This window comes from Thalia democratica, chromosome 6 (genome assembly GCF_965202585.1).
Source record: "Thalia democratica chromosome 6, ktThaDemo2.hap1.1, whole genome shotgun sequence".
NCBI lineage: Eukaryota > Metazoa > Chordata > Thaliacea > Salpida > Salpidae > Thalia > Thalia democratica.
Window position 1 is genome coordinate 50,897,843 of NC_139170.1, and position 14,922 is coordinate 50,912,764.

A 14,922-nucleotide genomic window follows, 5' to 3' on the forward strand; every position below is an offset into this window, starting at 1 on the left:
AAAAACTTATTGTTTTGCGTTTAACCAAAGAGTACTATTAATTTACAAGTTTTATAGTTCAAATACATAAACGTGATACAAGTTTTGTACTTTTAATCATTTTCAATTACATATTCCACACAAAAGAAATACAGCTTTGTAGCAAATAAAACTAAAGGCATGATTATTTAAGAAATATTATAAAATAATTTACATTGGTTGCAAGAAAACAGTTTAGAATATTTACTTTATTTTATTTAATTCTTAGTGCGTTGAAAAGTTTAACATTGACAAAAATTTCTATATGCTTTCTATTTACTTGTTTAAATATTCTTATTACGCCGTTTCATCTGATAATCGTTAAATCAATATATGTCTATTATTTGGAAACAAATGTTAACTTTATAATTAAAAATGTAACTATGGTTAAACAAAAGCTATTCTGTAAAAGTTTACTTAAAAAACCACATAAACAAAATTAAATCATCAAATTTATAGTAACTTTTAGCTGCACTTAAATGACCTTATAATATATATAAGAGCTTAGTAGACTACAGCTCTAGATATATCATAGTTTTTCTACGATATAATAATAACTTAATAATCTAACAAACCCAATTCATTTTTTGACAATTCGTTTTCAGCAAAAGTAAACTTAGAAGAAAATACATGATTATTTCATTATGTTTATGATAAAAATCATTAGTTCATTATACCAATTAAAATTTTTATCTCTTAATAATTATATCAAACCTCATAAAACTCATCGGCTTCTTTTATTCTATCCTTGAAAACTCGTTCGAAATCTTCCACTGACATAGCTTTGTGATCCTCGAAGTATTCAGATTTACCCAAACGAGATCTCACCACTACCTTACCTAATATGATATAAAGTTAAAGCAGTTTAAAGTAACACATTTACTCAAAATAAATAATTAATCTTGGCCAAAACTTTGGAACTAATTTATAGAAATAAACTTAATATAAATCATTATATTTAGGACAAAAGGAAGTATAAAAAAAAAATTAAGTTTTCTTTTTCTATATGTAAAAATAGCTACAAGCTTTTTTACTGCCTTTAGTTACTCAAAGTAAAATTTTAGTTAAGCGATCATAATACATATGAACCTTTAGCAGGCTTTCTCAAAATAAACTATTAATCTTAGCATACCTCTTGAAACTGAATATAATATGTCATATCAACATTACAACAGTTAAAATAAGTTAAATTTTATAAAAGTTATAGTTTTAACAAAAAATCTAAAATTTCTTAATTACTGTCATTCCAGAAAAAAATATCTTTTTAATATCAAACCTCCTGCAGGGACTTTTAATTCGTACCATACGCCGGCTTTTGTTCCTTTTTGTTTTTCTATGTCGGGTGTTTCACCTAAGATGTAAAATATATAATTGTAGATTTACATACAAGTATATTAGTGGTTTACAACAATGTTTTGTGGCACTAAATAATATTTCAAAGTGTATTGGTTTAAAGGCAAAACTGAAGTAAAAACCCAATAAGCAAAACTTAATATATACAGCATAATGGTAAAACTATCAGTTTTTGAAATGAATTAAAAAAAAACACTTCAAACTGGCAAATTTTTATTAAGATATGCCACTCTTAACACAGTAGACAGCTACAAAGCGTGATATTGCGTGATACAAATGCAATAATGCTTACTATTAGTAACGTATAGATGAAACGCATCTTTATAGAACTTGGAATAATTTTTACTGTTGAACAACTTGGGGTCATTGGTTTCATTTTCAGTCATCATGTAAGATGGTTCCTTCTGATGAGGAATATCCAACAACTCCCAAGTCATATCGTCTATATGTAATGATGAAATTTATTTAATAAATAAAAAAACTTACTTTATCCATGGCAGATCGTTTAGAAAAGTTAAATTAATTATTATATCAAAAAAAGTAATGAACTTCATGTTATATCGTCTGTTCTTAAAAATAAAAGTTTAATCTAAATATTTTAATCTAATTGTCTTTTTTTTTATATCAGTTTACTTTTTGTATTTTATTTTAAGATTAAACTTAAAGCACAAAAGTAGCAACATTTAATATTTTATACAAAGTGTGTTTGTTGATCAATTATTGTTATACAAACAATCCCAACCTAGTGTATCATGTTCACACAAGTACTTGATGTTTCCTCTTATATGATGCGTTTTTGTGATCTTGGCCTTCATAGTGCAACCTTCGTGCTTGCAACCCCATATCCACGTGTTTCTGTACCACAGCTGGGGTATCACGTGGCAAATGCTATCTTTGTCGCTTCGATTGTACACTGTTTGATTGGGTGGAGTTTAGTTAATTTACATTTTATAATCTTTCTAGTTTATGGCATGAGTAACTTATGCAATTTTGAAAAAAAAACTGATGTGCTAAAATAGTATATAGATTCAAAGGTGTTTTTATTTATCAGTAAACAAATAAACTGACACCATAACAAATATGCTTTATAAAAGCATTGTTAGGATTTTAATTGCTTTCTTAAATAATTTGCAGTTATGTATATAAAATAAGAGCTGCTATAGAAATCGAAATAATTAACTTTAGACTAAAAATAAACGAACCAACTCTTGCGAAAATAACTCATCAATAAACCATAGTGCTGCACATATATTTATAATAATAAAAAATAAGAATAACGATGCAGTTTGTTTTTCAACTTATGATAGTATATATACTTAACCACAATTTTTGGATTGATCTTTTATAGATTTGACTACTTAATGAAAAATACTTTGTCAGTTTATATAAACCTTAAAGAACTAGACAAAAAGAAAAAAAAAACCATATATTCTTTTCTAAAAAGATAAAATCGTTATAACAACCTATGTAGTGCAACATTTAATTGACTCTTTCAGTTGATATCACTTAATTACATGGACCAATTTAATAAGATTTATCATTTTGACACAATTTAGATTAATTGTTTTGTTTGTTCATAGTACAACGAATAATTAATTCCTAAGAAAAATAATTCTTAAAAGTACTATAACATAAAACTTTAAATTCATAGGATGTCAAAGTATTTATACTATAAACTTAAAACAATTTTAAAAAATTAAACAATGAAAAATGACAAACCGGTAGTCTTGCATAGAATGAGTTGATCATTTTCTTTCGCATATTCTGCAACTACATCCCAATAATTGCCATCATCAAAAACACCTGTGAACATAAAATTTTACAGTGATATTATTTTAATCGTTAACGTTTGAAATATACTGTATTCTGACTCTGACTAAAAATTGTATCAGAACTTTATTAAGCAGTTAATCAAACCATTTTTTAGTTATTAAACTATATTATTTTTTTTTAAGTTACTAGCTTACCATACAATTTATTTTTGCAGTACGTTTCTGACAGCAATTTAGATGAAACTGAACAATTTATAACTTAAATGCTAACTTTTTTATTAAACTTTTATGGTTTTAGTTTAGTGCCAATAGTTTCATTTCTACAATCTTTTAAAATTGAAACAAAAGTCTTTGATTAAAAACCAGTATATTTAATCCAGCTAAAATTCAAAAGTCAGCAAAATGCAAGCTTTGTTAAACATAATATAAACACTAAAACCAAGAACTGCAAAAGTTTAACATTTGGGAACATTTTTATTTTAGTAATTTGTCAATATTTATCAATAATGAGTAAAAACACAAAGTTACAAAGCTAGGTTGAGGTCATTACAACAAAAGTTTAACTATGAAACGTTTTTTCTGCAGAAACTTAATATTTTTTTACAGGTAAAAGAGTCATAATATTTTCTTTAAAAACTATTGTAATTTTTGCCGATGAAGTATATAAGTATGCGGCTTACATATTTTTATTTTAAATATTCTATTAAAATATTCCAAGAAGAAACTATAAACAAAACAAACCGGTATCTTCAAGTTCATATTCAGGATCACCACTGCCCCTCTTCGTATTCTCACGCACCAGTTCATCGTAGGGGTAGTGCAGCATAGGGTACTTGTACATTGACTTCATGTACGAGTGGGTCGGTGTGGAGTCCAAGTAGTAGTAATTTTCCTTCACATCTTCACCGTGGTTTCCTTGTGGTCCTGTGAAAACATATTGTAATAATATACATGCAGTTTGATCATTAGAAATTTATCTAAGATAACACTTTAAAAGTAAAGGTAATGAAACATATAAGTACTTTTTTATCTAGCACTATCATTTATTAGTACAAATAGGAACATAAGAAAGTTAGAACAAAAAACAACTGTAGTATACCAGACATTAAGTCCAAAAAAACCCATTACTTTTTTTAAATGAAACAAATAAAAATTTTACCAAAAAGTTTGAACTAAAAAGAAGATATTTTTGACTGACAAAGACTTTTGATACACAACTAAAGAATTTTCTTAAACAAACCAGTGAGTCCGAATAATCTCTCCTTCATATACTCATCATTGTCGTTCCACAGCGCAATGGAAAAACACAACCTGTAATAATGAAATATTTGAAACATAAAAACATTATATTATATTGCATAATATCTTAACAAAACTTCAACTTAAAACGACTTACTTTAAACATCCCATTACATTGCGTACTATATAAACACAGTCATCAATTTGGAATGATTTGTTTACTAAATACTCATATACATACTACAAATACATACCTGCACTGCCTGTCAGTGAACCCCAGCATTCCGTCTTCTCCCCATCTGTAAGCTCGTGAGCGTGATTGGGAGTGTGGGAAGTATTCCCAACTGTATTTAGATATAGACGTTTTTATTTTATCAAAACATTATTGTTTTTTTTAGCTTAAATGTACGTGTGGAATTTACATGACCACAGTCTAACATTCACAGATGGGTGCACAACTATTCAAATTCAAACAACTTAAATTATTTAAACAAAAAGTTTTAGAGCAACTACTAAAAAAGTAATATACATTTAAACGATATAAAAGATGTGTATGTAGGTCTTATCAATTACTATAAACACTTTTTTATTATTAAATAAAAAAATCTTGAAAATTATTTTACAACTAACTTAAATTTGGATTATTTTAAAACTTATTCTAGCCAAATCTCCAGAAACAATTTAAAACTTGAAAATCAAAAAAGTTTGGATATATTATATAGACTTACATACGATTTTTTTAATTTTTTTCAAATATTTAAAACTTTTTGAGTTTGGCCTATTGAAAAACTTTTAAACAATTTGAGTTGTCAAATTTGAATAGTTGTGCGTGGATTTTAGTTAGGAAATTAAGGCCATAGGGGGGGGGGGGGGGGGGGGGTGGGTAAATCATGTTTTTTTACAAGTTGATCTTATTTTATAGAGTTTTTTTCTAGGCTTCAAGATGCTTTTTATCGTTTTAATAAATTCAAACTATTTTTTGAGATATGACCAGTCAAAGTCGGGCCGCATAATAAGTTCCTTATGGGAAAGGAAAACTAAAACAGCAAAAAAAGATTATTTTATTTAAAATCTATCTCCTCCTACATTTTTCAAGCAATCTTATTCAAACTTTCAGTCTAATTTTTATACAATAACAAAAAAACGCTACTTTACAATTTGAAAAATTTTGTAAAATTTTTTTTTTTTGAAAAAAAAAACACTTTTTTTTTAATTTTTGTAATAAAATTTTAATTTTTTTAAATTATTAAAATTCTAAAGTAGCGTTTTTTTCTTTTATTATAAGGAATGTTTCCTGAAAATTTGAAGAAGATTGCTTGAAAAATGAAGGAGAAGATAGATTTTTAGTGAATTTAAAAATTTTCAAGAAAATTGACCCCTAAAAATTTGCGGTTCATATGTTTATATTGAAAAGTTTTTACAAAAAATTAAATATCTCAAAAGTTAAATGACGTTTTTGAATTCTATAAAAACTGGCTTGTAGTTTGTACTTAAAGCTTTTATATAAAAGCCAAAGTTAATTTTTGTAAAAAAAAATGTTGGTTCAAAATTTCTCAAATTCTAGGTTTTTTAGCCTAATTGTCAAATTCCAGGTTTTGTGGCAATCCTGAATTAGTTTCACCTTTTTTGTACACATTTGATAAGGAAAGTATTACTAAGTTTGATAAGAATATAATTTGAACAAAACAATCTTTATAAATTTTGCAAGAAATACAAAAACCTTTAATATCAACATTTGTAATAAAATTGTAAGAAAAGCTGCTTAAAACTATTATTAAAATAAATTCATTTTTATAAAACATAAAATGCTTGAAGTGAAATATTTAAATAAATAAAAAATTAGGGCAAGTGAAATAATTCATTGCTAATTTACAGTATAATTACTTGGTTTTATTCTTTTATTATAAGTTAGTAATTATGTTTTCTTTACCAGTTTAATTTTATAATTTGTTTAGTCTTAAAAAAATTATAATCTAATTGCGGGTTAGGGGATAATCTTTTAAATTTAATTCTTTTAAAAATTAGTTTTATTTTTACATAACTAAATAAACTAAAGATTATTTTTACTTTGTAAAAACTGGTTGTTACTTTTGAAACATAAAAGTTTTAATGTTAAAGAGTTCATTAGGTTCTAAATGGGTAGAGGGGGATAAACTAAAAGAAAATATATTAACTCACTAAATTTCTACCTCATCTCAGAATAATCTTTAATAAATTTAAAACAACTTGTAGAAAACTGATTTTTGGATTATTTTAACTTTTTTGATCAAAAAAAAAACAATTGTAAAATTAGTTCTGTAAAATGTGGAAACAATTACAATCTATTCATGTATGAATATTTGCTTTTAAAGTTTTTCTGTTTAAGGGCATAGAAGGATAACAATTTTTTTAAGTAATAATAACATTAATTATTATATGAAAGCTTTAAGTTTAATAACTTGCAAAAAAAAACTTTTGAGATATTTTCTTTTTTTAAGTTTCCAATACAAACGTATGGACCACATATTTGTTATTGTCAGTTATCTAATTTTTTAATTAACGTGAAGTTTTTTTACTCATTTGTTGTGAAGGTGACAAAAACTGAAATTTTCAAGCTTTAAAATGACAAAAACTGACATTTTGCTAAATTTTCTTTTAAAAAAATTTAGCATGATTTAACCTGAGGCTCATGAACCCTCAAGAAAATTTTACAAATTAAATCGACTTGTAATAAAAGGCTGTCACAATCTAAAATGTTACAAATAATATTAACAGTTCACAACTTTTTAACTTAAATAAAAAATATTTGAATTATAAATATTTAAACTAGCACAACTTTAGCAATTTTTTCTTTTTAATTTTAATCTGCAAAACTTTTATAAATAGAAAAATACCCAGATTTTTTCCAATTATTGGGGGTGGCTTCAGATTTCCACTACTTATTTTGAATAGCTTAAAAATCATGCAAATCTTTTGCATATTTGCAGAACCAGCAAAGTTTTTATAAAGCATTTTTATAATATTTTTTATTTTACTATCAAATCTTTACTTTTTGATTTTTTTTTATGTTTGGGTAAAGTGAATTTAGGGATAAGGGCATAAATATAAAAAATAACATAAAAAATGCTTTATAAAAATTTTGCTGATTCAGTAAATATATAAATATTTGCATGATTTCAAGCTACTCAAAAACAGTAGGGGAAATCTGAAGATACCCATTATTGGCAGTCATTTATAAATCAAAATTTAGGAAAAGTTTTCAAAAATCAACATACCAGTTACCATCTTTTGAGTAATCCTCCCTCACAGTACCCCATTGCCTTTCACTTAAGTAAGGACCCCACCTCTTCCAATTCTTTAATCTTTTCTCATCTTCTTCCAATCTCTTTTGTTCAGCCATTTATATTTATTTACTATAAAGGCTGCAATGAAAAAAAATCATTTAGTGGCTAAAAGATTTAAATCATTCAAGGTCAAAGTAATATGATAACATAAGCTGCAAAGAGTATTAACTAAAGTGTGCTAAGAATTTTGCTAGTTAAAATCGATAACATTTCTGTGTATATAAAAATCATGTGCTTAAATCAAGTTTTTTTATAGACAGTGCAACAAATAACTGTATTTATATATTAAATAATTAAGTGTTTTGAATTTAACTGAAGATAAAAAAATTTAAAGTTTTCTTTAAGTCAAAAAAGTAATAAGTAGATGTACTGTGACAAGATTTTTTTTGCTGTATTAAGAATATTATAACTTTAAATATTGTAAAATATATAATACAAAAAACACAAAACTAAAACAATTATATTCATAAAAATACTTATAAAACAGTAGTGTGGGCTTAAAATCTGTATAAATATTTTTATATGTACAAACTAAACTACTATTTGACTGTAATTTAGATAACAACAACCAAAGTTTTCAAATATAAACAAGACATAAATCATTGAATCATGAAAATTCAGAGAAAAAAAATGATTTAACATGATGCATAAATATTACAAACCAAATTTTTAATTCAGATAATTGCCTAAAACATTTACTAGCACAAATACAAACAATAAAATAGTATATCAATACAATATTTTTCATTAAAAATCTCAAAACTTTATGTACAACAAAAATTATATAAAATACAAAAGTATCATACGGCTTACTGATGGAAACTATGATGGTATAATTATCTCCTTAGTTATCAATTAGCAGTTAAAATTCTAGTGATGTATAAAATTTTTTTTTTAAAGGTGAAATATAAATAGTATTTCAAATCAACATGCATAAACATGTTTTCTATAGCATCAAGTAAACAGAAATAGTTAAAGTTTTAAGTAAAACGCAGCTACAAATATAACTTAAATGTTTAATGTATTTTCTAATATACCTTTTTAAAGATACATTCATTAAAAAAATTACAATTAAATTGAAGTTAAAAAATTAAGCTAGTCATATATTTTATTCATTGGTGATTTGTACTGAAATTTTCTTGAACAACCAGCACAGACACTCATTCAAAACATCAAAGTTATCATTTGAAAACATCAAATCAGAAGCATTCAGTTCATGACTTATGGTCTTCTTTCATAAGTGGCTTGTAAAGCACGTCCCTGATACTATTGGAACCTGTCAGCAGCATAAGCAACCTGTCAACTCCCAACCCCCACCCAGCGCAAGGTGGCAGTCCGTACTCAAGCGCCACACAGAAGTCTTCATCATGCTTCACTGCTTCCTCATCCCCCAACTCCTTCATCTCCACCTGTCTCATGAACATATCCCTCTGAACAACAGGATCGTTCTGCTCAGTGTAGCAGTTCACCATTTCCATACCCTCTATATACAATTCGAATCTCTCAGAGACCCCTGGCCTGTCCTTGCATTCTTTTGCCAGTGGGCTCATCACATGGGGGTGGTTTGTGATGAAAGTGGGTTTTGTCAGGTTTTTGACAATGAAGTGGTCACAAAGTTTGTCCAGCATCCTTGATGTAGTCTGAGGCTCAGGGCAGCTTACTGAATGGATTTGACAGATTTCTAGCAGTCTTGTTCTGGAGTCTTCTGTATGAAGTTCTTTTGGTTTAAGCAGTTTAATACCCATTTGTTTCTCGAGTTCAGGCATCATGTCAACTCTTTCAAAAGGAGTTTCAAGGTCGTACTCTGGGCGGAGTTCATTGAAAATTTTAGTGAAGAGTTCTTCTGTCATGTGCATCAAATCATGGTAATCGGAATATGCTTTGTAAGCCTCACAAATTGTGAACTCTGGATTGTGTGATTTGTCCGCGCTCTCATTCCTGAAAACCTTACCAATCTCAAACACCCTATCAAATCCACCTACTAACATTTCTTTCAACCTCAGTTCAGGTGAGACTCTGTTGTACAGGTTCATCTTTAGGTCGTTGTGGAAAGTTTGGAAAGGTTTTGCTGCTGCTCCGCTTGCCACAGTTGACAGAATGGGAGTGGAGACCTCACTGAAGTTTTCCTTGTTGAAAAAGTCACGAATTATAGAGTTGAGTTTGGTTGGCACCAGCATTTTCTCGTAAGAGGACTTATTAACAATGGTATCCAAGTACCTCTGCCTGTCCCTCATTTCCTTGTTCTCCAGCTGTTCAGGTATGACCCTGGTGCAAGGAGCCAGCAGTTCAAGTTCATTGGGTATTATGCTCAACTCACCCACTTTTGACTTTGCAGCAAAACCACTGACTCCGATGTGATCACCGCGCTTTATTTTGTCAACATCTGCATGGAAGTCATGCTCAGATTTGTACCAACTGCAGTTTGCCATCACCTGCAACTTGCAGTTGTTTGACTTGATGGTGTAAAAAATCAGCTTCTTGCCAGCTTTTCTCACCGACATGACTCTGCCTGCCAACTTGCACTTTTCTTCAAACAGTTTGTCCCCGCTTTTTGTCATGTTATCATATTTGCGAATGTAGTCTTGTATTGAGTGTGAGCATGAGAATTTGTTGGAGTAGGGGTTTACACCTTGGTGCTTCATTTGTGATATTTGCTTGCTTTTTTCGATGTGGTAAACTTTTGCTTTGTCAAGGCTGTCATCTTTGTTGATTACCTTAAAAAATATAAACCACTTAATATTTGTTAGAGTTTAATTAACTAGTACTAATTAACAAGCTCATACTTGAAACATCTTTTTAAGCCAAACTTGTATTTTTTTTGTCTTTGAGGAAATTCATTACAAAAAAAGAAGTTAGCTTATTTTCAGAATTTAAATTTGCAAACATAGTCAAGGTTGCAACACACTCAGAATAGTTTTCAGATATTTGAAAATATCTGGCCAGTTTTTAGTATATTTTGAATGAGATATAGTTGATTTAAATTCAATACTTTAAAATTTTATAATCAATTAAGTTAAACAACTTATTTTTAATGATTCTTAAAAGTTTTTGTTTTTATTTAAGGATTTGAAAAAAATCAGGATGACTCAGGACAGTTTTTTGACTCAAAGACAGGCAAAACTTGAAAAAATAATACTTCTTATTATGCTCAATAAAGTCATAGAAGCAAATTAATTAGAAGTTTAGCAAAATTCATAAAAATAATTCAAATAAAAAAAAATTAGAAACTATTTAATAAAATTCTCAAAACATAAACATGTTATGTTGTAGCCAACTAAGTTGAAAAGTTTTAAAACAATTATATTTTTCATTAAATGTAGCTTAAAACCTTTTGTGTAAATTTTTTTTAATATGATTTAATTTTATTTAGACAAACTATAATAAATATACCTTATTAGTAGTAGAAATGGCACGAAAAGTAGATTTGGTGTCAAATACTTTCCATAATGATTTTTGAACCGATCTTAACATAACTAATTTATTGTTTTCTGAAAAAAAAACATATCTTACAGTTTTATTAAAACAAACAAGTAGTTAGGCAAGATACACTATTTCAATTGTCTTTTAATATTTAAAAGAATGCACACCACAACTTTTTACCTTACTGTTAAAAATAACACATTAGATTTTTTTTTCATGTACTATTTTAGCAAGCATTAATTGTTATAAATATTAATTCCTGATAATATATTCTCCAGTAGCCTTTAAAATGCTTATTTTTTTAGTTTAACAACTGACTGTGTATACAACAAACTAAAATCATATAATTATATTACTTTTACTAGACATCATTAATTTGGCTTTTGAATATTGATAACTTATACACAAAACTAAATAGTAAAAAATGTAATTGCTTTGATGCAAAATATATTTTCCTTAAGTTCTTGAAAATAAGTTAAAAGTGATAAATTTATTTTAGTCATTAATTAAAAAAAAAAGTTTTGCTTTACATCTGGAATTATTATTTTTTTTTGTCAACCATTTAAATTTGTGTTATAACACTCATCATAACAAAATAATTTATTTTTATTTTAATAATAAGATTGATAGTAAACTGTGTCTTAAATACATATATTTTTAACTGGAATTTTAATAATTTATGATGATTTAAAATATTTAGAGCTCTTAATAAAAACGGATGAAATGCAAAGTAAAAATTTCTATCTGAAAAAAAGCTGTAAATTGTAACAAAAAAAGAGGGCTGAAGATATATATACTTTTGGTAGGTTTTTAAATATTTAAGATATCTAACAATGAAAAAACTGAGGTCCATAAGTTTGTTTTGTGAAATTCTTTTTTTTTTGTTTTTTTTATATAAAATTTTTATTTTTGAATTTTTAAAACTTTGTTTCAACATAATTTTCTAAATATTGCAAGGAACATTTCTTGAAAATTTGAGGTAGTTATCTCAAAAAACGTAGAAGAAGATAGATTTTTAGTGATTTCTAGTTATTTGCCGTTTTAGTTTGTGCCTCCCAAAAGGAATTTATTGTTGCCTTTGACCAGCTATATTTCAAAAACTATTTTAATTTTTTTTAATCTGTAAAAAGCATCTTGTAGCTTAGCAAAAACTTTTTAAAATAAGATCAAATTGTGAAAAAAGTGTTTCATCCCCCACCCCCTACCTTATGCCCTTAACAGACTTATAAAAGTAGCAATAAGATGTATCAAGGTTTTCAGGTTTGCCAAATGTTTTTGGCAAATTTTATTCAAGGTTTAAAATTTTCCTCCAGGCTTTTAAAAGTACACACTTTTTGATTTATTTTTAGTTTAAAGTTAAGTTTAAGGTAAAAATATGTATTGAATAGCATAAAAACATTGAAAAGAAACTGTAAAGCTACTTCAAACTTATCTTCCATAAAAAAAAATTGATAATAAGAAAAAAATATCTATTTGGTAAATTTTTGTGTCATATCATAATTTTTCTACTAAACATCTAAAGATTGTTTAAGATTTTTTTTAATTTTAAGGTTTTTCTTCACAAGTTCTAGGTTTTTCCAGGTTTTTTAGCCTAAATTGTCAAACTCCAGGTATCAAAGCTTTTTTGCAACTCTCTGTATTTGGTTTAGAAAATTAAAAAGATTTCAAACACAAAACATTTTCTCTATGGTCAATATTGACAATAATGAGTTAAAAAAGGGTGCCTACCAACTTTCTAAACTTAAATTTATTGCTTAGTTAGTTTGTTTCTTAAAATGCATGTATAATTACTTGAAAAAAAATCATTAGTTTTTTGAACTTAGCTCAAAGTATTGATTACCAGCAATGGTGTGAGGCTTGATGACCAAATGGTCTTTCTTCCTACTAATTCATTGACCATAGCTATGAGTGTTCACATGTTTCTTTCAATGTAAGGTCCATACTTTTTTAGTGCTCATTGAACAAATTTGTTAGAGATTTAAATAAAAATTTTAAAACTTAATACATCTATATTGATAAACTATTATATACTGCAATAGTAAAAGTATGCCATTTTATTAGAGCTGGATGTTTACAATGATACTGCTTTCAATTTTACTGTTTTATTTGTTACTATAGAATAGGATTTCTCACCAGTAACAAAGTTTATATTTTGGTATTCCCCTAAAATCTGATGTAAGTAAAACTTTGTATTCTAATTACAAATTAGTAAGCATAATTACAGTAGCTGGCTTAGCTGACAGTTTTTTTCTAATATTTAAAAAGTTTTGAATAGTTTCAGAATTTTTATGTTTCTTTTAAAAGATTAAAGTGTTAAAACATGGATTGAATAATTTTTAATTTTAGTCTTATATACTTAATAGATTTGACTTACTAATTAAAATTTGAAGCAAAATGTATTAATTTAAAAATCAAAAATAACATTAAAAAAATTGTTATTAAGTATTTCAACTTTAGGATTTATGTAAATATTTATCAATTCTAACTTTTAAAAATGTGTATTAATCTTATAATTAAGTATTTCATAGTTAAGTAGAAAAAACTCTCATTGTACTAAAAGTTTGAAGAAATTAAAAAAATAAATAAGGAATAGCACATATTATTTTAAAGTTAAGATTCAAAGTAGAACTATATTGACTAGTTACTTTTTAATAGAATTTTTTTTTTACATTATTTATCTAAAAAAACATTTGGTTGATAGAAAAAACATATAAATGAAAAAATAATGTTACAATAACTTACTTAAAAGTTCAAGTTTTTTTACTAAAAGTAATCAATAAAATAGTAAGAAGCTATTAAAAATTCAATTTTTAAAAACTGCTATAAGAGTTGGGATAATAACAGAAAATATAAATAGAATTAGCTACTTAATTAAGTTAAAGGAAGATAATCAAAACTGGTATTACTGGTTTATTAAATAGTTCAACACACTATTTCTTTAATATTTTTTTTACACAGGGTTGCCATAAAACCTGGAGTTTTAAACATTTTTACATGCTATGTAGTAAAACTTCGATTTGGCACATAATTTTTTATTTACTAAATAAAGTAAATTTGTCAACATTAAAGTATTTTATTTAAAACACATTTAAAGTATCTTTTTAATGTTGCTATTTACACAGTTTTTAAAATTAGTTTAAAACTAAAAATAGACCCCAAAAACATGTTCCTTCAGATACTTTGAAAAATGTGAACCCAAAAACCAGTGACAATCCTATGTATTAAAGGTGATAGAATTGGATATTAAAGGTGATAAAATTTCAAATAATATTAATATTGTGAAAAACTATATTTTTTTAAATCTAAGAAACTATTGCATGTTAAAGTTTTTGGTACATTTAAAAAAAAAACTAATATATAGACTAAGCTTAAATTTTATCTAAAGTTTTAGAAAAATCATTAAGAAGTATTCTTTCTCAGATACATATATACTTATGAAAATATAGGCCTTTTTCAAATAGAGACAGTTTTTGAGTTTACGATGATGAAACTTAAAATGTTATTGTAACTTAAAGTTTATAAGTTATTTTTGGGCGTGTGCTAAAAGTTCAAATTATTTATAAAAAAAGAGAATTCTATTTATAGTAAAATTTCTAATTTCAATAAAATTTTTTAAAAATAAACTTTAGTGTACTTTATGCGCACTTGATTAAGCAATTTTTATATAAATTTGTTTATATTTGCTTATATTTTATTGCAAAATATCTGAGTACTTGTTTAAAAATTTATTTCATACATTAGTTCTTTTTCATCATGACTAATTAATTAACAACTTTCATAATTAACATCATAACACC

At 26.4% G+C, this 14,922-nt stretch overlaps 1 protein-coding gene and 1 pseudogene across 2 annotated transcripts in view; both read right to left on the reverse strand.

Moving 5' to 3' along the window:
* Positions 1-7,761, reverse strand: part of LOC145837828 (uncharacterized) — a 28,343-nt gene extending 20,582 nt beyond the window's left edge. Inside the window, exons 1-9 of the mRNA XM_082945279.1 lie at positions 7,637-7,761; positions 4,637-4,726; positions 4,384-4,454; positions 3,885-4,067; positions 3,091-3,174; positions 2,114-2,284; positions 1,664-1,813; positions 1,295-1,369; positions 733-857 (exon numbers count right to left, since the gene is read on the reverse strand). Coding sequence (XP_082801405.1) covers positions 733-857; positions 1,295-1,369; positions 1,664-1,813; positions 2,114-2,284; positions 3,091-3,174; positions 3,885-4,067; positions 4,384-4,454; positions 4,637-4,726; positions 7,637-7,761 — 1,074 coding nt within the window. The remainder of the gene's footprint in view (positions 1-732; positions 858-1,294; positions 1,370-1,663; positions 1,814-2,113; positions 2,285-3,090; positions 3,175-3,884; positions 4,068-4,383; positions 4,455-4,636; positions 4,727-7,636) is intronic.
* A 1,158-nt stretch (positions 7,762-8,919) lies between these two features.
* LOC145839216 (lysine--tRNA ligase pseudogene) lies at positions 8,920-11,189 on the reverse strand (annotated as a pseudogene). The gene is made up of 2 exons (XR_014370051.1): positions 11,096-11,189; positions 8,920-10,419 (listed from the first exon to the last, which is right to left on the reverse strand). The product of XR_014370051.1 is annotated as a lysine--tRNA ligase pseudogene (transcript).
* Between the last annotated feature and the right edge of the window lie 3,733 nt (positions 11,190-14,922).